Here is a 24,371-nt window from a genome sequence, read left to right as displayed (position 1 = left end):
ATAAAAGCATCTGCTATAAAAGTATTTAATTGTTTTTCTAACCTTTGAGTATTTCTTTTCAGCACTACTACTGATGTTACAATTTTTAATATGTTATATGAAAGTTAATGTCTGTAGGAAGGTCATATAAACTGAGGCATTGCTTCCTGGGAGACAAGGGAAATGTTTAGAAGTTTGTTTTATCAGGGAGACAGAATTTATGCTCTTAAATATCCATTTGCAGCACTGAACGTCAAACATATTTGCACTTTTTGCACTTTAATTTTAATCATAGACTGGGGTTTTGATTATTCTCCTTGTTTTCTAGTGCTTATGTTTCACTGATGGCATCACAATTGCTCCCATGCCTCCAGCCCAGGACCACAAGCGATTAATGGATGGAGATGAAGGCCCTAACACTGGAGGGATGGGAGCTTATTCCCCAGCACCTCAGGTAAAAATGTATTGACAAGGAGGTGTTTCGCTAAAGCTGTAGTACAGCTCTAGTATTGAAAATACGTGTGAATTTTTAGTTCCGCCATGATGAGCAGGAGAGTGAAGAGAATGCGCTCTTGTGGATGGAAAGATTTGCCTAAAACAGACATAGTCAAGTAAAGTTCATAACTTAAATTTGTTTCTCTGAAGAGGAGGATATTTCTGCTGAATTGCTTTTAATTATAAAGGTGGAAGTGTCATTTCAGCAACCTTGTATTTTGATTTGGTTTATAAGTGTTATAAAATACTGATTGTTAGAACCAAGTGCTTAAACCCACTTTTTTTATCTTGTGCCAAACTAAGCTAATGATGAGGTTAGTTCACTTGCTGTACTTCAAGGTAGTTTGGTTTAGTTTGGCAAGGAACTATTTGCGAAAGGATTGACTTTTCTTTCTATTCACCTGTGTCATGGCCAGAGATTTTTCTTTTTTAAGTTAAAAAAAATTATAGGTTTTGTTTGTAAAGAAAGCTATTAATCTTGTTTATTGAATAAAATTTGATCATTGATCACTGTACTTTCCAACCATGATTTGTCTTTGGGAGGTCGTATCTAAATGCCAGTATGTCTGTGCAAGTGGTTTATTCCAGTGAAGCCAGTGGGATTGCTTGCACATGTAGATCTAAGCATGGAAAAGTGTCTGAAGAAATGCAGACGGTTGTTTTAATGCTGTGGTATGTTGTCTGAGGAGGGAGAAAACAGTATTAGGTTTCTGTTGTATGAAACATTTTGGAGTGAGCAAGAGACCATGCAAGTGTTCTGCTTGGCTCTTAAAAACACTAACCATCACAGTAGGAAAAATCATGCACTCCCTTTTTACAAATGCTGTTTTCTAAACCTGTTTTATTAGATTTCTGAAGATTTACTGCAGAAAATAAGTGATACTGTTCTTCAGAAAACTGTTGATGGCATGAGGAAAGAAGGTGTCCCCTATTTTGGTATGTACAGAATTTTGGGTGTTTTAAGCATAAGGAAAAAGGCATTTTTTTTACTTTGTCGTCTTTATAGGCCTAACTCACACTGTAGGGTAAGGAAGATAACTTTGATCTATTTGGAATCTGGGTTTAGTATCCATGGCTTGATTTAGAGTCCATTGACATTGATGGATATAATTTAATTAGCAGTGGATAATCATCAAGTAAGGAAGAACAGAAAGCATAATGTTTGAAAATAAGATGCAAAATTGTAACCACAACTATTTCTGCCTGACATATTTTTAACATTTCTAAAGTGGTAACATCCTACTTTTAAATTAACACAGGTGGCATCCTTTTTAACACTATTGTGAATAGATTCAAAGCAAATGACCAATGCAGTTGCTTAGATAGCTTTTTATATAATTTTTTATTCCAGGTGTGCTTTATGCTGGGTTAATGCTTACCAAAGATGGACCTAAAGTTCTAGAGTTTAACTGCAGGTTTGGTGACCCAGAATGTCAGGTGAGTTATTTTGTAGGTAGATACAGTTTGCCATTATGGGAGGAGAAAGTCTGTTAGCATCTCCCATTATTCTTAACTAACTTTTGGATGAATAATTAGCTAATTGCACTGAGATTTAAATTACTTGGTTTGCTTATTCAAGACAGAAGGTCTGGTATGAAATTGTTCCATTCCAGAGAAGATTTCAGCACGTTATACTCAAATATGGGCTTTACAAGGGTAAGCTTGAGTGAAACTCAGCTCTTTCCTATCTTTTCTGGAATGGATTGGATTTTTTTTTTTTTTTTTTTTTTTTTACTTTATTAAAGAAGTGAACACTTCTTTTCCCCACTCCCTGTTGACAAGTGGAACAAACCCCTTCATTTCTGTTCTTCAGAACCGATAGGTTTCTTTGGCCTTTACGTTTTGCCCTCCATATGTAGCAGTTCTTTTACCCATAGAAGGTATCTTCAAGGAAGAGTATTTTTAAAGGTACATAGGTTATGTATATATGTGTGAAAATACTTATTTAATGTTATTTTTACAGTTGCATTAGTATTTAAAAGCTCAGTGAAGAAAATGTAACAATGTATGTTGTTTACTGTAATTTGCTAATCTGTATTTTTTGTAGGTAATTCTTCCACTGTTGAAAAGTGATTTGTATGAAGTTATGCAAGCGGTTATCAATAAAAAGTTGTCTAGTGCCATGCCAGTTTGGTTTGAAGACAGTGCAGCTGTGACGGTGGTCATGGCTAGCGAAGGGTATCCAGGAACATATCCCAAGGGTTTGGAAATAACAGGTAAATATAGCAGGAGAAACCACAGAAGTCTGATTCCTCTCCTGCCCTCTCTCCATTTTCTCTTTTGCCTGTTGAAGGTGAATCAAAGTAACTCAGACTTACAGAAACTTTAGGTCTTGTGGTAATGGGTCAGCAAGAGACACATGAATTTTCACACATCAAAGTTTATTGGTAATGCACCCGTAGCATTTTCAAATCTCTACGCTATATTGTTAAGTTCTGTAGCATTTTTTTAATATGCGTTACAGTAAAGTAGTTCTGGGTTGATCACTGATTGTTACATAACATTGATGCTGATATGTTTTGTGGTCTCTTTGTCAGTGAAGTATATCCAGCTTGAGTTAAATGTTGTATGCAGATGTTTCAGCAAAATACCTCTTTCTGTGTCTCTGAGCCTAAAAACAACAGACTTATGTCTCCTCAAAATGTAGTTTGCACAAATTTACTCCTATTTCCCAGCATGATCACACTGAATTCGATTGTGATTTCTAGACACAAGTCAATAAGTGCTGAATATCTATTCATGTGTAATTTATTAGAGAACGTTCTAATCAACTGATTTTTCTGCATTTATTTTATTGAACGCAATCATAGGACTTTCCAAGGCTAAGCAACTAGGATTGGAGGTGTTCCATGCAGGCACGTCCCTAAAGGATGGCAAAGTGGTGACTAGTGGTGGAAGAGTCCTTACAGTAACTGCTATTAAAGAGGATCTAATGACAGCACTGCAAGAAGCCAACAAGGGAGTAGCAGCCATACACTTCAAGGGTGCCATTTATAGAAAGGACATTGGTTATCGGGCTATAGCTTTCCTGAGACAATCCAGGTAGATATTTGAAATACTTGAAATGGAAATACTGGTGTAAAAGGGACTTAAAGATATCACTAGTTTACATTAATAAACTGATGTTGATATTATGCATAACTCTAGACAAGTTTTAACTAGCATCCTTGTGAGCAATCTAAGCAAGACCAGGCAATGAAGGAACAGGCTTTTTGATGGCTCTCTCATCCATGTTCTTATTCTCCCAAGTCTGAGTTAAACTACAGTGACCAGCACACAGGAGTAACTTGTGGTGTTGCTGACTTTGTTATGTCTGTTTTAGGGAAGGTGACCTTCTGGTTCCTGGGCTCTAAATCATAGCTTTTGCTCTAAGATTTCTGTTGTCCGTATGTCTAATATTAATACCATTAAATGTATGTATGTTCAAGGTTTGAGCTATTTTATTGGTTCATTTTAGAGTGTTTAGAAACGGTTAAAATGGTCTTGAAACACCTACCTTGTTGGGGTATGCATTTTAATGGAATAGTTGGCTAACAACATGGGTAGAATTTACCCCTCCTTTTTATTATTATTCCTTTTATTTTCACAGTATTTGGTTTAACACTCTTGAGATGGTGTGGGTACGCAGGTTTTTTAAAGCAGTGTGTCCTATTGTCTCTCTGACGTTATTGAGAGCAGGTTTTTAGACTCACTTTTACATGATTTTACATAATACGAAGCGTATCTGCCTACCTAGTCTCCGATTAGTGCAAAACGTAACTTCAGATAATAGGTTATTTTGTAGTCTAGGAAGTATATTAGTAGAGTTTCATTTTTCCTGACAGTGTATACCAACTAGTATATTGTAAAATTATGACCAATAAACTTACTAAATGAACAAGGGCATTTGGATCCAGTTTTCTTTCTCTCTCAACTGCTGTGCATCTTTTGAGAAATTTATGTGAAAACGTGTAATTTCTGTTTGTATTGTAGTAGAAAAAAGTCATTGTATAAGTCAAGAGAAGAAGGTACTTTAATGAACAGTGCTCTAAATAACTGAGTTCATGGGCCATGGCCAGCAAGTTTCTTGACTGGAATGCCTGTATGCTGGGAGCATCCCTAGCTTGTTAAGGAGACTCCTGGGAACTGTTTAGAATAGCGCCTGTTTTTCTGTCTTTGATTCTGCACCAACTTTTGCTCAAGACATCCTAAAATTGGAAGAACAGAGAGTCAGGCACACTTCACTTTGGACTGTGTGTTGCACACAGTTAAGGAAGGGTGATGGTTGGCTCAGTAAAGTTGGGGACACGCGTCTTCTTGGCAGCTTTTCAAGATTAAGTCCTATGCATTTCACTTTGTGAAAATATCCAGAATATTTAATAAAAAATATTTTAGAACAATACTCTCCTTTTAAGGAGTCAAAGTAGATACTATACTTTTAAAAATAAGGTGAAAATATGTTGAATATTCATCACATTCAGACTGAAAGGGCCTGACTGGTCTTTTGTTATTGCAGGCTAATATTTCCTTGACTCTTATTCACAGGCTGAACAGCTGCTTTTTATAATTATTTTCCTCTTGCAAATTTCTGAGCAGTGATATAATGTGAGTGCAGATGTCTCTGTATTTTCCTGGTACCACAGCTCTTTGGCCACATGTTTTGTTGTACATGTCCTTGTTAATCAATAGTGTGTTTCACCCTTAGAATTTAAACTTCATACTGAATCACATCAGTAAGAGAGCTAAAACAGGTATGAACCTAAAATAGGGGTGCAGCAGGTAGCCTGGTTCATGCCATGGGCAATGTAGAAACAACAATTCCTTAACTGGAGTGAGAGATGTTTGGTACAACTGGTAACTAAGAGTCATTAAACTCACTATGTCCAAAATTAAAAGGTTCCTCTATAAATATGATATAATACTTAATGTCTCCAGTCAGTGAAATGGACGGAGAAGTTACATACACCAGTTTGTAGTAAGGGTATTTTCTGAATTGTATGGCTGTATATAAAAGAAAATCCCAGAGCTTATGGGCATTTCTTTCTAGATTGCTAAAATGGACCTTAGGAACTTAATTATTTTGAAATAAACTTAAAAATATATACTTTAATAGAAAGTCCCATTAAATAAAAAAAGAAGTGCGGTTGGTTTTGTGGTGGTATCATTCCAGGTGATAAGGAGAGGCAACCTTTAAACTACAGTTGTAAAACTCTCAAAGTATCACAGAGGACTGTTGATTTATGTGATACTTCTGTTTTGAAAAGCTAACTTGAGCTTGATCCTGCAAGGTGGTGAGGTGGTCTGACTTAGCAGTGCATTTTTGTATACATTTTGTTTTGAGCATAGACACTATACTATTGATGCCTCAATATCCAGACTAGGTATTCAGACCTTGCAAAATCAGATTCCATTGTTCCACCGGTTTTGCCTTGGTGTTGGATTTTCTTTTTTGTTTGTTTTTTATCTTGATATTTGACTGGATAGTGCATGATGCTGATGCTCCGATGTTGTCTTCAAGGTATCTGGAACTATTTGAGTACTTCTTATGGCAAACTCTCTGTGGTGCAAATCCATAAAGTGTTGTTTCTTTGGTGTAATACTCCCTATCTTCAGGTGTATGTGTGAGGTCAGGTTCCAAACAGTAAGATTAACCTTTGAGCCATTGAGCCTGCCTGAAACGAATACTACAATACTTAGAACTCCTTTTATATGAGCAAAGTTACTGTACAAGGAGGAAAACAGCTGTATTTGTCAGCAGAATAGGATTCGGAATGGTTAATCCTCTTAGTGATGCAATGATGTAAAGAAGTAAATATTATTTTAAAATATATTTTGTGCACTCGGTAATCAATTGCCATAACATTTTTTTAACTATCTTTCAGAGGCTTGACTTACAAAAACAGTGGGGTGGACATCGCAGCAGGGAATACTTTAGTTCAGAAAATTAAACCCCTAGCTGCAGCTACATCAAGGTCAGGTAAGACTTGTACCTTCTGTTCCTGTTTCAGTCAGTTCATGGCAATGAGGCTTATCATTTGATCTTGATACAAACGCTCATATTTATGTGTTCTGCGTGCTTCTAGATTACACAAGAAGTATCTGTGGTAAGCAAATGCCTGTGATTTCTTAAAAATGTACTGCGTTAAGTTCACAAATTTTCTTCTGAAAATGACTCTATATGTCGTGAATGTCGGGTGTTAAGGATGCTAGAGAATACAGTTCAGCGCTCTAAAAGGTTAAATGCAAGTAAAAATCCTACCATTTAGTGCTATTTTTGATTACATGGATTATTATTTCTTGCACAGTGAACTATACAATTTTTGTAGATAAATGTTTAGAAAGGTGTACAAGATGTAGAATTCCTCAGAGATACTGTCTGTTACTTGAGATAGATATGGAAGACACGCTTTTTGCTTGGTTAAAACAGAATAAAATTGGTCCTTTTTTTTGTTGTGATCTTAGGCACATCTTGCTCTAGCAAGTCCTTGTAATTAATTTGATAGATTTAAAATACCAGTCATATATATAATAACCCTTTATCTTCAAATTAACTGAGAACCTACAGACGTCATATAGACATAGAGAGAAAACTATATATAGACACACACAAATATCACAAAGTTTTGGACTTTTAGCCTGAGGTAATAATGAAGAAATAAGGCAAAGCAAACTTAAGAGGATTAGGAGCTCCCGTGCCCCCGTGAAGAGGCTCTAAATGTCAGAGGAAAGTTTCCTGGTGACAAAGAAAAGTCATGTTGACAGATACCAGAGAGAATTTGTGTCGGAGATCCTGGAGAAACCCACGAAAATAAAAGTTTACTATTTTTTCCTGTTTTCTGGCTGGCAGGCTGCAATGCGGAACTTGGAGGTTTTGCTGGCCTTTTTGATTTGAAAGCAGCTGGTTACAAAGATCCTATCTTGGTATCTGGAACTGATGGTGTTGGCACAAAACTCAAGGTAATGTGAAAATCCATGTAAAGGAAGGAAAATAGCACAGAAAGGAAAATGCTTAATCACATCATTAATGCTTTAACAGAAAATATCAGTTGTCTTTTAGAAATACAGGTAGGTATTTTTAAAAAGGGAATAAAAAATGAAATTGCCCTCCTTCAGGCAAAAGAATTAAATATATGTTTAACTTCTGGTATATAAATAGCCATACTTGAAATGATGCTTAAAATAACTTATTTTTAATATTAAGTATGTAATCAGAGACTCCGTTTCATTAAGGTGGCTTCTCCACCCTCAAAAACATTACTCATGGGGAAAAACATTTAGTTATACGGTTGCTGTTGTGTTTACGCCACCTGCAATGAAACCCCTTCCAGTTCAGTCTCCTTCCGTAAAGTGCTTTTGTACTTGCCAATTAAGAAAGTAACAACTCCTAAAATAAAATGCTAGGAGAGGCTCACAGAGATGATAATAACTGAAGTTGCTCCTCAAAAAGCACCTAAGAGGAACAGTGTGATTTTGATCCCCTTCTTCCCTTGCAGACTCTCTGCTTGTGTTTCAGTTTGTCAAAGCTAACCAACGGGTTCTTTCACTGTGTTTTGCAGATTGCACAAGTATGTAAGAGACACGACACCATAGGTCAGGACCTGGTTGCCATGTGTGTCAATGACATCTTGGCTCAAGGAGCGGAGCCCCTCTTCTTCCTTGACTATTTTGCCTGTGGCAAACTTGATGTTGAAGTGGCTCAGGGTGTCATTGCAGGAATAGCTGAAGCTTGCAAAAAGGCAGGATGTGCTCTTTTGGGTATGAACACTCTTCTTTGAAGGATATGAAAAATCTTATGCAATCTCTTTATAACTCGTTTTAATGTGTTTGTTTTCCTACTCTATGGAAGAATCTTAGAGGAGTGAAAAAAAAACAACAAAGCATCACATGTCTTTGCTTTCAGAGAACATAATCTCTACCCACTGGAAGGAGACAGTACTCTACAAATGTTGCCATTAGCTCAGGAAGTTGCATATAATTTGTCTTATCTATATCTTTTCATTTAACTTTGTAACTGTAAGAGCTACCTAGAAAACTATCAATTCACGTTTTTTAATTCTTTGTATTTTTTAAGTAAATTTTAAAATGTACAAAATACATTTGTTTATTATCCTTTATCCTAAAGTAAATCCTCAAGTTTTCCTCTGGAAACAAGATTTATATGTGTTACTGTGCATGCACATGTCCCTGTGTGCGTACGTATTCTCTTTTGCACCTCTTGGCTGATTTTAAGTAAATTTGACAAGAAAGGTAGAGATCTCACAGCTATTGTGTTCCCACAAGCTTCAAAAAAAACAGAAAGGCAGGGAACGTCCTTGTGAATGCAACAAAAGCTTCAGCTGGAGCTCACTACTTAAGACACAGAAATGTCTGCCACACAAGGCAGAAACATAAAAGAAATCAGGTTTCATTAGTTACAAAACTAATAACAAAACTATTTGTCTACTGAAGACTTGCTGAAGATTTATTTCACCAAGATCTGTATGTTCCAAGATGTTAAGACTCAAATTTAACCGTTTTCCTTTTCAGCCCTATAATTCAAGTACATAATATGTTTTACTAACATATTATGTATGTATTGTGGTATACAGTAACCTAGTTATTCATAAAAATTATACAATATTTCTCTTCTTGAATCTTAAAAAATACATATTTAAAGCTGAATAACTCAATAAAAATATTTCTAGGTCAGTCAAAAATACATTCTTTTGTATAAGTCTTTAGTTTATAAAAGGAGTGCTACACAGGGTTAAATTTTAAAGCAATGAAGCCCAGAAAGTTCAGCTTTCTCACATAGTTTTTATTTTTCCTTCTTTTTTTATAAAAACAGACATGGAGAATTACTATGATTGTTCAAAAAAGCCTAAAAATTTGAGCCTAAAAATGATAGTTCACATGTCTTACTTTAGGTGCCACTTTATAATTGGTAATACTGTAGCTCTTTTTTCCAATTCTTTAAGAAAGTTAGTAACGAAAGTCTTTTCTAAGTGGGAGTGAGTAATTTTGGGGTAGTTTACAAGCTTTGAACAAGAGGCTATTTATGTTCTGGATTTTTTTTTCTGCATGAACTGTTAGTCTGTTTTATATTTGTCTTAAGGTGTTCCCTCAGTTTATGAAACATAATCAAACCATTCATGCTTCAGCATAAGTATATGTTGTGTGAAATCTTGCTATAAAATTACTTACTGGAATTTCAAGATTTTACTTCCAATTGGAAAACTTTAAAACTACAAAGGGCTTTCGATGTTGTAAATTAATTATCAGAGAATAATTTCTTAAAATTGTAAATGGATTAGTAAGTATCTTTTTGTGCTAATGTAAAAATGAGTCCAAACTCATAAATAAAACAACCATGATTTCCTCCCCACATTTCTGTCACTCTCAGAAAAGAAGGGACAGAGATGATGCTGTTGCAGTAACTCTGAACCTAAGGAGTAAATGCTCGTTTCACGTACCAAACACAGCAAGTTCCCCTCTCTAGACTGAATGAGACCGTGGCAGGCAGAACACAGGTCTTCAGCAGTGAAGACCATCGGTTTATACTTGAAGGGCAGTAGGAGAGCCAGTGGGGTATGTATATGTATATAGAGAGAGAGAATGCTGTCTGAGCAGTGCTGTGCATTTCTGTGCAAGCTGGGAAAATTACCTTTTCAGACTGCACTCTGAATGAAGTCAGCCGGCTAAAACATAGTTTTCAGGGCAAAACAAGAGGATGTTCTGCTCATTGGGATATAAGATAATAGCCTAGACAACAGTTCATCTGCGTGGATGGGTCAGAAAGGCCCTCTTTTAGAGGAGTGCTCCCAAAAGAGTCTGTAAACCTTAGGTGTTCAGAGTTGGTGTGGTAATGATGGCCTGGTTGTGGGCAGGAATGGCTGGCAGGATAGTGCTAGATACAAAATCTTCATTAAGGCAAGTGAGACTAATAGCTATGTCATTTCTTTGATGTCCGTGTATGAATTTCTTGTGTCTCTTGTATCTTGGATGTTTTTCATGGAGAATATTAAACTTGGCAGAAATTTGGAAATATGAAGTACTAAATATATGCTTTGATTTTAAAATATGAATGCACAGCAATTTGATACTGGTTGTCAGAGTGAGGGAGGAAATGTTCTTTCCCAGTTTTTTATTGCTTGTTCAATTGAAAGGCCTGTACAAACATGTTTTTAATTCTTTTTAATGTTTGTTTATCTAATTAAAAAAATCAGTCTGTTAATGCCTTATGAGTTTAAAACTTTGAAAAATTGTATGCCTACTGGTTCCAATGGTTTTCCAACATCCCCTTTCTCTTTTTTTGGTTCCCACAGGAGGTGAAACTGCTGAAATGCCAGGCATGTATCCACCTGGAGAGTATGACCTGGCTGGCTTTGCTGTTGGTGCAGTGGAGCGAGGGCAGATGCTGCCCCAGCTGGAGAGAATTGCTGATGGAGACATGGTTATTGGTGTAGCTTCTTCTGGGGTTCACAGCAATGGGTACAGCCTTGTAAGGAAGATTGTGGAAAAGTCATCGTTCGATTTCTCTTCTCCAGTTGGTGTCTCTGGGGATCAGACATTAGGTACCATTATAAGATGCAGTTTCTTGCATTACAATTTGAACTTTTGAACAGGCAAATGTCACACAATTGTTTTGTCTGTGCCTTTGCTTTTGTAACTTGTCTAAGGCACTGGAAAAATTATTCGGTTCTTGAATGTGTTCTTGTCTTCTTTTTTCCTCTGAATCACATGCAGGAAAGAAGTTAAGGGATGGGGATAAATAACTAATTGTATACTAAAAAGGGTAGAACATTGTGTTTTTCTCTGTAGTACAATGCTTATTAGTATCCAGCACATTAATATGTTGAGTTTTCCTCAGTTTTATATCGATTAAAATGTCTTTCTGAGTTGTAACTGGTTTTCTTTCATCCTCTTTCATCTGCAGGAGATCTATTGTTAACCCCAACTAAGATCTACAGTAAGACTCTGTTGCCTGTCCTTCGCTCAGGCCATGTGAAAGCCTATGCCCACATCACTGGAGGGGGCTTGCTGGAAAACATCCCCAGAGTTCTCCCAGAGTCGTTTGGTGTCGTTCTAGGTGAGATAAAGAGAAAAGCTGTAGAAATATCTGCATGTTAATTTGGGTTGGGGGAAGCTGTGTACATGGGGCCATGTCAACTGACTTGCACTGCAAGAGCTAGATTTGCCTGTCTAGAAATGTTTGCCTTTTTCTTCATTGTTGCTGAATTTCTCCTTGTTCTTGAAACATAACCAGTCAAAACACTTTGTAGTCTTAAGATTACTGCTCATTGAGTTCACCTCCCCTGATGGTGTTTTGGATTGTATTTTTTAGGAAGCTATCCATACTTGCAAAAACAAAAAAACCCCTTTTTTTTTGTTCCCTCAGTGAATGAGGGAACAAAATGAGCTGTCACCATTTGCACTAAGCTACAAAATTATTACTAATAACATGACACTCATGAAGCCTTTGATTAGAATTCAGATATGCTTACTAACTCAAGTACATCTCATGCTATTTGACATAACTTTAATTAATCCTCACCACAATATTGTCTGGTATGCTGGAAGTAATATTTCGCTTACGGATAAAGTGTAGTATGGAAAAGTAAATGACTGACTATAGGTTATGCAGTGTTCATTGGGTTGTAGAATAAAATAAGGGAATTAATATTGAGGTTTGCACTCCAGAACTGCATGTAAATAATTCTTCCACTTGTCACTTAAACAGTAGTCCACAGTGGACATTAGTATATATAAATGGGGTTAATACCATTTTAAATATAACATGGCGAGAAGGAGACTTCTGTCTTTGGAGTTCCTTTACAGTGGCTCGTCCAGAAGCATTTCTTATGCTGCTGTAAATCATCCTTACCTTGTTGGAATTGGGGGCAGTGTGAGACTTCTGTGACAGTTTTTAAGGCTATAATTTTGGTACAGTAGTTTCTCTAGAAGCAGAGTTGTCATCTTCAAGACAAGGATTTTCCAAAGACTTCCTCAGAGCCCATTTTGAATTAGTGATTAACGAATTGCAGTGGAGCAATATGATTAATTTCCTCCCAGAGTGACACTTCTTTCTAGGCCCAAGTCTTGTTCAGTAAGGAAGGAAAAAATCCTATTTCCATGCATGGAAGCTGATTTCACTCAAGCTAATGCTGCTGTGGGTCTTTGTTTGTGCTCTTCATCCAGATCTTGCCTCTTAATGCTCTAATAATTTTAGTATTTTTCCATTGGTAGCGATTTCCACTCTTCATTTGTATTTTCAATTCTTTTTAGATGCTCTTACCTGGAAGATTCCTGAAATCTTTTGCTGGCTCCATAAAGAAGGGAACATCTCTGAGGAGGAGATGACTCGGACATTTAATTGTGGGATCGGTGCTGTCTTGGTAGTTCAGAGGGAGCTGGCTCAGCAGGTCCTCAAGGACATACAGAGACATGAGGCAGCCTGGCTGATCGGGAAAGTTGTCCCCCTACAAAAAGGTTATTAGATTTTTATTTCCCTTTAAAAAGAAAAAAAAAAAAAGCAGATCTAAATTCCTTAGCTGGTGAGTCTCCATGGAAGTTAGCTGAAAATCTCTTAATTGGCACCTCCATGGCTTTTTTGCACAGGGTATTAGAATGACAGTCCTCACGACTTCAGTCTTAGTACATAGAACATGTGCTTAGCAATGTCAGATGTCACCAGAGCTATAAATAAATAACAAGAAGTAAAGCAGTGCCACTAATCTCTTTTCATGTGTACTTTTCTCCTCTCTCTGTTTCTCCCTTTATTTATGTGGTGTTGTGTTTGTTTTTTTTTTCTTGCACGTGTTCAGGCTCTGCCCATGTTAAAGTCCATAATATGCTTCGAGCCTTGCAAGCAAATAGGTCACTGTCTGTGCACAGCCATATCCAAGGCAAAATCCAGACAAACAAAGTGAAGGTTGCTGTCCTTATCTCTGGAACAGGTGAGAGTTTATATTCTTTACTACAGTGTAAAACAGACTATTGAAAAAGGAATTTCAGCTCAGATTCAGGTCTCTTGAAGTCCTTGCCATTCTCCATGGAAGCTCTGACAGGCTTCTAACAGGCTTTCAGTAACAGGCAGAATATATTTTGCCCTTGGATTAATTTCAGTCACAGACAGAATGATCTTTAACCTCTGCTGCAAACTGACTGTGAATTGCATCTGTGTTCATTTTATCTACAAATTTCTGCTGTCTCTAGGTTCAGGCAACCATTGCATTGCACTATAGGGACAGCAGCATTATTTCACAAATAGATCAGAATTTCTTAGATCAGAATTTCTTCTTGCCATATAGGCACTCCCAGGGTTTACAGGGTTCTCATTTGCTAAGAAGTAGACCATCATTCCAGTTCCAAAAATTACAGTTTACAAATTTAATTGCTAGTATAAGCCCTGTAGCTCCAGCTGTCAAATTCAGTTCCCAGTAAAATCAGTGAAAAAAGGATTACTGTTCACATCTGTGTTTTTTGGGTTGGGTCTCGCCCATACTGCTGCTTATTTAAAACCTCTTCTAGCTGTTAACTATATTTATTTTCCAGGAATGACTTGATATTCATTAATTATTTTTTCACTCATAGGCACAAATCTGGAAGCCCTCATAAATAGCACAAAGAAGCCCACCAGTTTCGCACAAATAGTTCTTGTTGTTTCTAACAAAGCTGGTGTGGAGGGGTTAAGAAAAGCTGAAAGAGCTGGTATTTCTACAAGGGTGAGTATTTCTCATCTTTTTAAAATTAGGCATCATTAGCTCTGACTACAGCAGGAAGGTACTGTGAGATAACAAGTTTTACTAGGGTAAGAGATGGTTTGACAGGAAGCCTTTAGCTTTCATTTTTTGGTCTGTCAGGAACTTGTGCCCTTGGGCAAGCTACCTAACATGGGAAGCTAAATACTTACTTTTCTCCTTCTCAGAGATGTTGCTAGCAATCCTGATGGTCTTGAAAACAGTCATTGTATTAAACCAGCACAAAACTTTCCCAGTTACAGCTGAAACTTTGCCATTTATTTAACTGCAATGCATTTGCGCTAAAGCAACAAGCTTTTTTATCTGAATTTAATCTTAAAATTACATGCTAAACAGACACAGGAGTTCATTTGAATGAAGTAGAGAGGATAAACTCAATGGGACCTTCCACTGACTCCCTGGGCATTGCTTCAGGCTATCCAGGATTCATTCAAAGCAAACTGCATTTCCCTTAGTGTCACTGGATCCAGTGTTGCATTGCTGTGCCCTTTGTGCAGCCATTTGCCTTACAGATGTGAAATGCTACTGTTCTGACTTAGGAGCATTTTACAGTCGCTTTTCACTGATAACTACAGACACGTGGAAGATTTGGGCCCCGTGCAAGCTTTTTTATTAACTTGAACAGCAGCAGGATCTGATCGTTAGTGCTGCTGTCTCTTACTTGGGAGTATACAAAGATCACAAGTAAAACATGTCTATGGTATGTGGATGAAGAACAAACATTAACAAGGAAAAAAAATATAGCCTTGTAGAGATGATGGTCTTTGGTTAAGATCGAGAGTGAGTGGTGAAACGGAGACACTGAGGAGTGCATGCCTTGCCAGCTACTACCTGGTAGTTCATAGCAGAGTTCAGCCCAGCATTGAGCTGGCCTCTACTTCTAGTGCCTTTTGCCACCTTTTCAGCTAACCAGTTCTGGTTTTTCAAAACTACTTTGTGATATTTAAATGTGCCACCGTGGTAAATCTGGTAGGGTTTAACAGGTATTTTTATTTAAAAGGCTGTGGATGTTTTAAGTTACATAGCACTGCCTTCTTCCTTTCTAAATAGGGGATCTATCCTGGATGGAAAATACTGAACTCAGTTATATTGACCTTTTGCAGTAGGGGCTGTTCTACCAGCTTGTGATTAGCTTTTCCTTCAAGGTTTTGTGACACAATTTTTGTCAAGGCTCAACTGCTTAAAACTATCAGAGGCCTTAAATTGAGTGAAATTGTTCTAAGACTTTAATTATCTTAATGACCAACATTTGTAGGTTGTTAAATTGTGTCCAAATGCTGGGACCTACAGCTGTGGGCCTAATAAAACAACCCCCTTATTTATTCTGATGATTGCTCTCTGTGAATAGGAATAAAGACTGCATGTTTGTTAGCTGCATGCATTTATGAACTGCTCCTCTTGCTCTATATGGCACCCAACTTGAACTACACATGGAGATTTACTTGGTTTTTGTTTATTACTCCAGGGTACCATTTCATTGTGCTCTTAAGGTATTTAATTAACACCATGTCCATATTTCTTCATCTTTTGGATTGTCACAGGTTATTGACCATAAATTGTATGAAAGTCGCACTGAATTTGACAGTGCAGTTGACAAAGTCCTTGAAGAATTCTCAGTTGAACTGATCTGTCTGGCTGGATTTATGCGAATACTGTCAGGTCCTTTTGTCAAAAAATGGGAAGGTAAGCACAGCATAGTAGTGCATGCATTTTAAAAAAAAATAGTAATTTTATAGCTTAGCCTCAGGAAAAGAAAATGGGAAAAATATAGGAAAGGGACTGTATTCTGGGTTTGCAGGAAACTATACACTCTTCCCATCTTGTAAGGAAGAGAAAAAGAAAGGCAGTATTTTTCCCCTTCCCTCTATCATTTCCACAGAGATTTAAGGAAGCCAAGGGCAAATGCAGATCTTGTAGTTTTTGATTTATTAGAAGATATTTTAAAATAAGGCTGTGAAAACTTTAGACCCCTGCAAACATGAGGTGCAGAGCAAATTGTTACCTAGGCAGTAAGTGTTGATTGGGGGGAGGTGAGCATCCAGCCACTGAGAATTCCTTCCCCTCACAGATGAGCTGCTTCGGCTGCATATAAAACTGGAAATCTAGGCAGTGATATGCAGTTCCTGTTAACAAGATCTTGCCAGTCTTCTGGCAGTCCCAGCTGCCTGAATCTGAGGGTGGCATGTTTAACAGGCAGATTCAGCTTTTGTTTGTCCAAAGTGTTCACAGGGTCTCCATTCTGGTCATCTCTTACAATTTTTCCAGGTCTTTGTTAGAGGCCTGCTACTGCCTACTTCAGTGGTTGTTCTCCCTCCCCCAGCTGTTACATTCCTCTTTTTGTCTCTGTTTCTTTTAGGGAGTCCTGAATCACACAGAGGTAGCTCCTCCTCTCACTGTTTGCTCTGCTTTGGGTTCAGTCATGGTTACTTAATCTAGTTCTTGCTCATACCAGTTACAGGCTGGTCAGCCTGTACGTTGCACCTCTCCGGGCAGCCTTTGTTGTTCACATGGTGACTTTTGTGTTACTCTGGGTGTGTCTATGACACAGACCTTTCACGGTTTTCCCTTTACCTGAATGACTTTTCAAACCTCTCTGAAAAGCCAGTGGAGCACAACAGGCATTCCTAGGAGGCAATTAATCTTATGCTAAAGCTGTCAGCTGAAGTAAGTCAGATGAATTGTTTTTGTTTCTCTCCTACAGACTCCAGAAGATGAAGATGTAAATGTCTGTGCTGTAGACAGCTGTAGTCGGGAGAGAGGAATCCCTCACTATGAGAGATGTGTTTTGAGTAGAGTATCTGTGTAGAGGATGGAAAAGAACTTTCGCTAGTGCAGAGATCTTGTGCAAATAAAGGATGAGCTTAGCTTCCTCTGATTTAGGGACAGAGCCCTTCCAGTGCTGATGAAGGCCGTGCACAGTGCAGGACTTGTGTTACAACATAGGACTGGCCTGAGAGCAAAAGAAGAGACTCTCTTCGGTACAGGATGGCTACGCTGGTGAATTGATGTTTTCTAAATGTACAGCGCTGAATTGAGCTTGAAAACAGATACCTACCTGAGGTCTGACCAAGAGTGTCCATCAGTTAGGTCTTAGATATGAGCTCAAACATTCAGTTCAGCTCAGGCATCTGTGCCAGCTAACAGGAGCCTACTGTAAAACTGTGGCCCAGTCATATACTGGCTAGCCTACATTGTCCAGGAGCACTCAATTCTTGTTGCTGCTCTCTTAAATAAACGCTGTTACCTTTCCTTTCTCCTGTAGTCACAAGGACATACAGTGTGAAGTTACTTGTGAAACTATCTTGTTTAATGGCCCCAAAATGTTCATTTTGAATGTTAACACAAAATACAGATTAAAAACAAACAAACAAACAAAAACCCAAACAAAACCAAGCAAACAGAAAACCACTTTCCTTTAGAGCAGTTTCTGATGGTACTGTAATGAGAAACTGGGGGAACTCAGGCAGAAGTGCAGAGTGTTGTTTTCAGCTCACTGTCCTGGATACTTTTTTGCTCAAGCAGCAAGCAGGGAGATGCTGATGCTTAGAAAGGGGTACTTTTGAGATACAAAAGACATTTGAGATACTGTTAAAGATCAGTCGATACGTTTGCCTCTTTTAAGTTGTGCAGGTCAGTGTCTGCACGAGTTCTTGCGGTGAGAGTGCAGGTTTCATATTGTGCTACCAGAAATGGCCTTCACTTCACGTTACAACATCATAAGCCTCTATTTCGGTACACTGCTGCCTCCGCCAGCATATGCCAGCTGAGTCTCGCTGCTTGGCATTTAGGTGGTGTTCAATGAATCCTGGTGACATACAGTCTTCCTAAACAGGAGGCATGCAGAGACGGCGTGGGCGTAGCATACTGTGATATAAATAGTATCGATGACCACTTTTTTTTTTTTTAATCCTGTAAGGATTTGTACTGAATCTAAGATCTAGGGCTGTCAAGCACCTTTTGTCTTCACTCTGGTCCCAAATGGGCAGGAAGGGTTGTCACAGGCTATATTAGGAGCAGAAGGGGAAGTCTGTCAGAAGAAAGAAGGTTTTCTCATGGTTTAACCGTTGCATTGCTGTAGCAGTGAGACCTGAGGTCACAGGCCCCCACTCTCTCCTACTTCACAGCTAGGTAGAAACTCGGGCATATGCTTTCTCTTTTAACGGAAATGTAAGGTACAGGCTTCCCAGGGTTATAACCGTGGTCACACCTAGTTGAGCATTAAAGGTTACATTATCAATTTCAGCATCCCCCAGCCAACTTTCCACGTGGAAAGTTGTAGTGGTAGACAGGTGCTTTTTGGAGTGCAGAGAGAAGGGCTCCTATATGAGTAGCTGTTGTCTTTTTCTTAAGCCAAAACAGGTGTGGAGGAAAAGTCCAGGGTAAAGAATTTTTGCCTTGTCATGGCAGGTCAGTTACGTCCTTTGAAACTGCACTGAGTTTGTTTTGGGTGCTGAGTTTGTAAGAAAGAGGATTGTTCTTGTGATCAAAGAAGAGAAGAACAAGATGCTGAGGACAGCTACATCAAAAAATTCATCAGTATTAGTCACTGGAGAAATATGCTTTAGCCATGCAATTAATTGTAACTGATATTGCTGTCTTTGATTTTTCTGAAATAGTGAGATCTTCTGAAATGCTTTGGGCTGGTTATCTGTCAGTCTCATCAAAAAACAAGCATGCGCAAAAGTCGTGAAAAATCTTTTTCACAAATGTATTTTGTTCTGCTGTTGATTATAGTACTTTGAACACTCTGGTAAGGCTGAATGCTAAAAGACAATGACCTCACTTATCATTTTCCAGGAAAAATACTGAACATCCACCCATCTCTACTGCCTTCTTTTAAGGGAGCAAATGCCCACAAATTGGTGTTACAAGCTGGGGTCCGAGTCACAGGCTGTACCGTACACTTTGTAGCCGTAAGTACTTCCTTCTCCCTTCCTTTACCACTCTAATTCATTAATCTTAAGACTTTCACCTAAGAGCTTCCTTGGAAGACCCTTATACTGTCATGTTTGATTACCTTCTCTCCTTTGTTCATTCATAACGTTATTAGATGATATAGTGCTTTAGTTTGCTGTCCCTGGAGAAGGAACTGGAAATGAATAGTCTATACAGGAGTTTAAGCTTTACCTAAGTTAACCCCTACAGGCTTGGGGAGGAGTGGCTGGAGAGCTGCCCGGTGGAAAAGGACCTGGGGGTGCTGGTCGACAGCTGGCTGAACATGAGCCAGCAGTGTGCCCAGGTGGCCAAGAAGGCCAACAGCATCCTGGCCTGTATCAGAAATAGTGTGGCCAGCAGAAGTAGGGAAGTGATCGTGCCCCTGTACTCGGCACTGGTGAGGCCGCACCTCGAATCCTGTGTTCAGTTTTGGGCCCCTCACTGCAAGAAGGACATTGAGGTGCTAGAGTGTGTCCAGAGAAGGGCAACAAAGCTGGTGAGGGGTCTGGAGCACAAGTCTTATGAGGAGCGGCTGAGGGAACTGGGGTGGTTCAGTCTGGAGAAGAGGAGGCTGAGGGGAGACCTTATCGATCTTTACAACTACCTGAAAGGGGGTTGTGGCGAGGTGGGTGTTGGTCTCTTTTCCCAAGTAACTAGTGATAGGACAAGAGGAAATGGCCTCAAGTTGCGCCAGGGGAGGTTTAGATTGGATATGAGGAAAAATCTCTTTACGGAGAGAGTGGTCAAGCATTGGAACAGGCTGCCCAGGGAGGTGGTGGAGTCACCATCCCTGGAAGTGTTCAAAAAACATGTAGACGTGGCACTTCAGGATGTGGTTTAGTGGGCATGGTGGTGTTGGGTTGATGGTTGGGCTTGACAATCTTAAAGGTCTTTTCCAACCTCAATGATTCTGTGATTCTATGAATTTCTTCCCTAAGCATCCCACTGCTGCCTTCCACCAGTTGTGGTAGGGGTACTAGTTCATAAAAGGCTTTGGCTAGCCCAAAATCTTTATTACTACATAGCACCAACTTCTTCTGTATGATTTTATCATACAACCTTCCTTATTTCTTGCTTTCAAGAAAAAAAAAGCGACACTGGAAATGGCACAAGAAGCTTAGATTTGTTGAGAAGTAATCCAATGTTTGTGGGAACAGAGGAGAAACTTGGAAATTTATGTAAGTCAAAAACTACGAAAACAAAAGCCAGAGATCACTCAACTTGGAAGATGCACATTTTTATCAGTTCAGGGAGCGTTTTTTCCATCTTGTTCAGTTCTCAGGGTTGACGGTAACTAGTCTCCCCTCCTCTATTGCATTCTTCAAATTATCCTTCCCTTTTCCACTGCTCTTGAAATCTGTTTTCTTGATTTTTGCTTTCTCTTGGAAAAAGAGACAAAACCTATTTTTCCACATAGAAGGAAAAATTGTGTTCCTTTCCCCATGATATGACTTAGGGTTTCTTCTCTGTGTGGCAATGTACTGAGAAACAATAACTAAACAGCAGGGATCTGCCTCATTAACATGCAAAAGAGAGATCTGCCAGGTCCTCTAGTCCTGCTCTGTGCCAAGGCTTGGCTAATTCACTCTTTTGACTTGAAATGTCATCATTTTGTCCAATTTAGCCTATCATGTCCCTAGTTAATATGGCTTTTGTTGTTTTCTGTAGCAGAAATGTTACTCGCTGGTGTTCTGCCTGCCCCTGCTTTTACTTTGAACCCTACGCTTCTGTTAGTTCCTCGCAGGCCAGCGTGAGCGCCAGCATCTTTTCTGCACTCCTCACATTAGCTGAAATTCATGTTTGCTGTAATCATGTAAAGACAAACAGATCCCCGAGGCATTACATCTGTTGTCGTACAGCTGGGCTCCCCACTCCCTCCTCTTTCAACCGTACAGACTTTCTGGCTATTGCTCTTATAGGAGGAAGTTGACGCTGGAGCCATCATTTTCCAGGAGGCCGTTCCTGTTAAGATTGGTGACACGGTGGAAACCCTGTCTGAAAGGGTGAAGGAGGCCGAGCACCGAGCCTTCCCAGCTGCCCTGCAGCTCGTCGCCAGCGGGGCCGTACAGGTGGGGGAAGCCGGCAAGATCTACTGGAAATAGGAGCAGCACGTCCGTGAAGGTCCACACACGGGAGAGCTGGGGTGCCTTAATTGGTCAAAACAGAGGTCACAGCCTAATAACACACACGCCATATTCTCTTCACAAAGTGTTTTCGACATAGAGTTTACCACATCATGTTCTCATTCAAATTCTTAAAGATTTGAAGTAAAATCCAGAGAAAGCCACAAATGGGAATATTAAGGCAGGGGGCTGTTCTCAGTAGTTTCAGCAATGGCTCTGATACATGTTTCCTAATTATAATCACTTCCTTGGCCAACATTTTGGTTCCAAATCACTTTCTTAACAAACAAAAAAATATTCACTTGGCTAGAGAGGGATCTGAGCATCTCTGAGATCGACTTACGAACATCAATATTACTCTCTAACAGATCATACAGGTGGTAACAGGGTATTCTCTTGTCACGTGCTGTGAAGTGTTTGTGAGGAAAAGTACTGGAACTAGTTCAATGGAAGAGACAGCTAAAGCAAGAAACTTTACTCATAAAAATCTCTAGCCAAAACAAGAGAAACTGGCCTCCCAAAACACTAACTATTCCTGCAGATAATTAAATGGATTTTTTTCCATATAGTTTCTGTTTTAATGTTGGTAGATGTTGTCTGGCCCAGATTCTCTGGGCATTTCCCATAATTTCAAACATTGGACCTGCTATCAATCAGATGCTAAATGCAGAACTGAATGTCTGCTGACCATTTGCCTTCAGGCATCCCAATGTGAATCCATATATGAATTCCCCTCAGAGATTTCTTCAGAGACAAGAGAGTTGGTTTGGGGTTTTTTTTTGAATGAGCAGAAAGGGCGTTAGGACTAGATACAAAATGTGTTCTTGGCTTGTGAGACATTCATCAGAAATTCTGCTGAAGTTAAGTGCCTTTATTCTTGGAACAGTATTTTCACCTGGAATAATACTGATGGAAACCCAGTAGATGTTATCATTCTGAAAACAATAAGGTTTTTTGCACAGCGGAACTCTTGTGAAAAAGCACCTGGTTTTCTTTTAATGCCTTCGCACAGCTGTGAAAACATTTTGATGTATTTAGTAAAATAATCAATTTTCCCTCATACAAGCCAGAAGCATCTGACTGAAGCTGATTATGTATGTTTTAGAGCTCCCCTTTAATACAGAGAAAGCTGATTTGTATTCTGTGCACTGATGTCCTTATGGTACTTCTGTGTTGACGTAATCTCAATTTGGATTTGAAATAAAGTCTAATAAAGTTGAAAAGCGAAATAGCAAAACCTTTCCTTGGATTTCCTTTCCTAGGGCTATAAGGAGGAGAAGTTTGTGAAACAGAATCTAACTCAGTCTACAGTACAGCGACTGTAAATCAGTTTGTGAGGTTATAGACATGTGCAGTTCTGCATAACTTAGTAATGATCCGCCGAGTGTGGTGACCTTACTGTTTCAGTGGCCAGATGGTCTGTGATGAAGAAATTTGCTGACAAAATATTCCTGTCATCATTTGTCACCGAGGATAAAGCTCAAGCAAATACAGAGGAAAATTACATGGTCAAGTTTAATTTGCTTGGAAAGGGCAAAGAATAAAAGCTGAGTCTCCAGCCTGGCGTTTTTCTTGACAAACCTGCCCTCCCACGGAAGGGCCTCCCTCGCAGGCAAACTGCCCGCTGAGGCTGGAAATCCAGCCTGCCTCGGTGAGAATGTAAAAGATGCAGGGAGCGTCCAGCTCTGGCAGGGCTTCAGCCTGCACAAGTTCAAGGCCTTACCCGTGACACAGCAAACCTTTTACACATCAAAAGAAATTGTACTTCAATTGACTCACACATTTAGAAGAAGTAAGATTACTAGGAGTGAAATCACTACCTGTACAGTTAATATGTGATCACTGCCAGGAAGGCAAATAGCAGAAGACCTGGGAGCCCCAAATCCCAACAGTCCATTCCATCACAGACATCTTGGGCAAGACTTGGGTATTTTGCCATCTAAAACTGATGACAAATGGGATTTAAGCACCCATCTGTATTTCTACAAATGCAGAAAAAGAAATTTCATTGTGAACTGAATCTTAGATGGCTTTGCTTCAATTACCAGTCTGTAAAAAAGAATAAATAGGTTAACAGCCTTTCACCGACACCCAATCTCAGTGGGATGCCAGGAACACAATTAGAGACAGTTGTTAAATACCATGGTGACAGACTGGAGACCTATCAGAGCACAATAACTAGCACCCTGTTCTTTTTTAACGTTTTATTTGTTAGGTCTGAAACATTCAGTCACACATGTTATGCAGTTCAAACAAAATAAAACATGAAGTTACTACATGGTTACAAAAGACCAAAAGCAAACTAAGCAATGTGTTTCTCATAAAAAATAATCTCTATATACCAAATGTGTTAATCTTGCCTTGTTACAGTTCTTATTTCTCCCAGATCATGAAAAAATACATGTTCCTTGCTCCACTTGTTGGAGTGCAAGAGACAAATACAGATTTCTGTACGTAAATGACAGAGCTTACAGAAGGGAATTGAATTTTTCTCCCCCCCTCAACTACTGAAACTCGACTAGCTACACAGTGGGGGGGGGGGGGGGAAGAAGAATCGAGACTTTTTAATTGGAGCTGACTCATGCTCTCAAACAGCCTGATACAGCCAAGAGCGAGATACTATGTATCTCCCTTACTAGCACAATACCAAAGGTAATACCAAAACAAGAATACATTTTTTTCACTGCATCTAATGGCTATTACTGATCCCTCTGCTGGAAACTTCAGCTTTGGCTATTTCTTTTCTAGTTTGTTCAAGTAGCTTCTTAGCTAGCTTTCTTCCTCTGATTTGTTACTTGCATGCAAGTCATTATTCTGGCAGATACAATATAAGCTTCCACAGAAAAAGGTTTTATTTAACAGCAGCAACCCTCTGGACCACGCCAATCATTCAGTCAGCAAAGAAAATTGAGATTTTCCTGCCACTCCCAAATTAAGCTGAGGATGTTCTTGTTCTGCTGATTTCAAGGATGAAGGAAGAAAAATGCCTGAAATCTGGTGTTTCTAATCCAATTTTCATCCCTCAAGATCCAAATGTTTTAATATGAAATTCTGGGAATGTCTATGCGCTGCTCCCTTTCAAGTACGTTCAGTATGCAATGTTACATCATATTGACAAATA

At 39.0% G+C, this 24,371-nt stretch overlaps 1 protein-coding gene across 1 annotated transcript in view; it reads left to right on the top strand.

Annotated features, from left to right (window-relative positions):
• Nucleotides 1-21,229, top strand: part of LOC309416560 (trifunctional purine biosynthetic protein adenosine-3) — a gene marked incomplete at both ends in the record, with an annotated part of 30,296 nt that extends 9,067 nt beyond the window's left edge. Inside the window, 16 exons of the mRNA XM_082016100.1 lie at nt 308-433; nt 1,323-1,410; nt 1,826-1,911; nt 2,522-2,690; nt 3,285-3,516; nt 6,336-6,430; nt 7,301-7,410; nt 8,010-8,208; nt 10,758-11,006; nt 11,369-11,521; nt 12,718-12,921; nt 13,257-13,388; nt 14,026-14,156; nt 15,734-15,875; nt 18,990-19,105; nt 21,047-21,229. Of these exons, the coding sequence (XP_081872226.1) occupies nt 308-433; nt 1,323-1,410; nt 1,826-1,911; nt 2,522-2,690; nt 3,285-3,516; nt 6,336-6,430; nt 7,301-7,410; nt 8,010-8,208; nt 10,758-11,006; nt 11,369-11,521; nt 12,718-12,921; nt 13,257-13,388; nt 14,026-14,156; nt 15,734-15,875; nt 18,990-19,105; nt 21,047-21,229 (2,415 nt within the window). The remainder of the gene's footprint in view (nt 1-307; nt 434-1,322; nt 1,411-1,825; nt 1,912-2,521; nt 2,691-3,284; nt 3,517-6,335; nt 6,431-7,300; nt 7,411-8,009; nt 8,209-10,757; nt 11,007-11,368; nt 11,522-12,717; nt 12,922-13,256; nt 13,389-14,025; nt 14,157-15,733; nt 15,876-18,989; nt 19,106-21,046) is intronic.
• Between the last annotated feature and the right edge of the window lie 3,142 nt (nt 21,230-24,371).

This window comes from Phaethon aethereus, assembly GCF_964289735.1.
Source record: "Phaethon aethereus genome assembly, contig: HAP1_SCAFFOLD_212, whole genome shotgun sequence".
Classification (NCBI taxonomy): domain Eukaryota; kingdom Metazoa; phylum Chordata; class Aves; order Phaethontiformes; family Phaethontidae; genus Phaethon; species Phaethon aethereus.
This window is presented reverse-complemented; position numbering and strand designations above follow the sequence as displayed.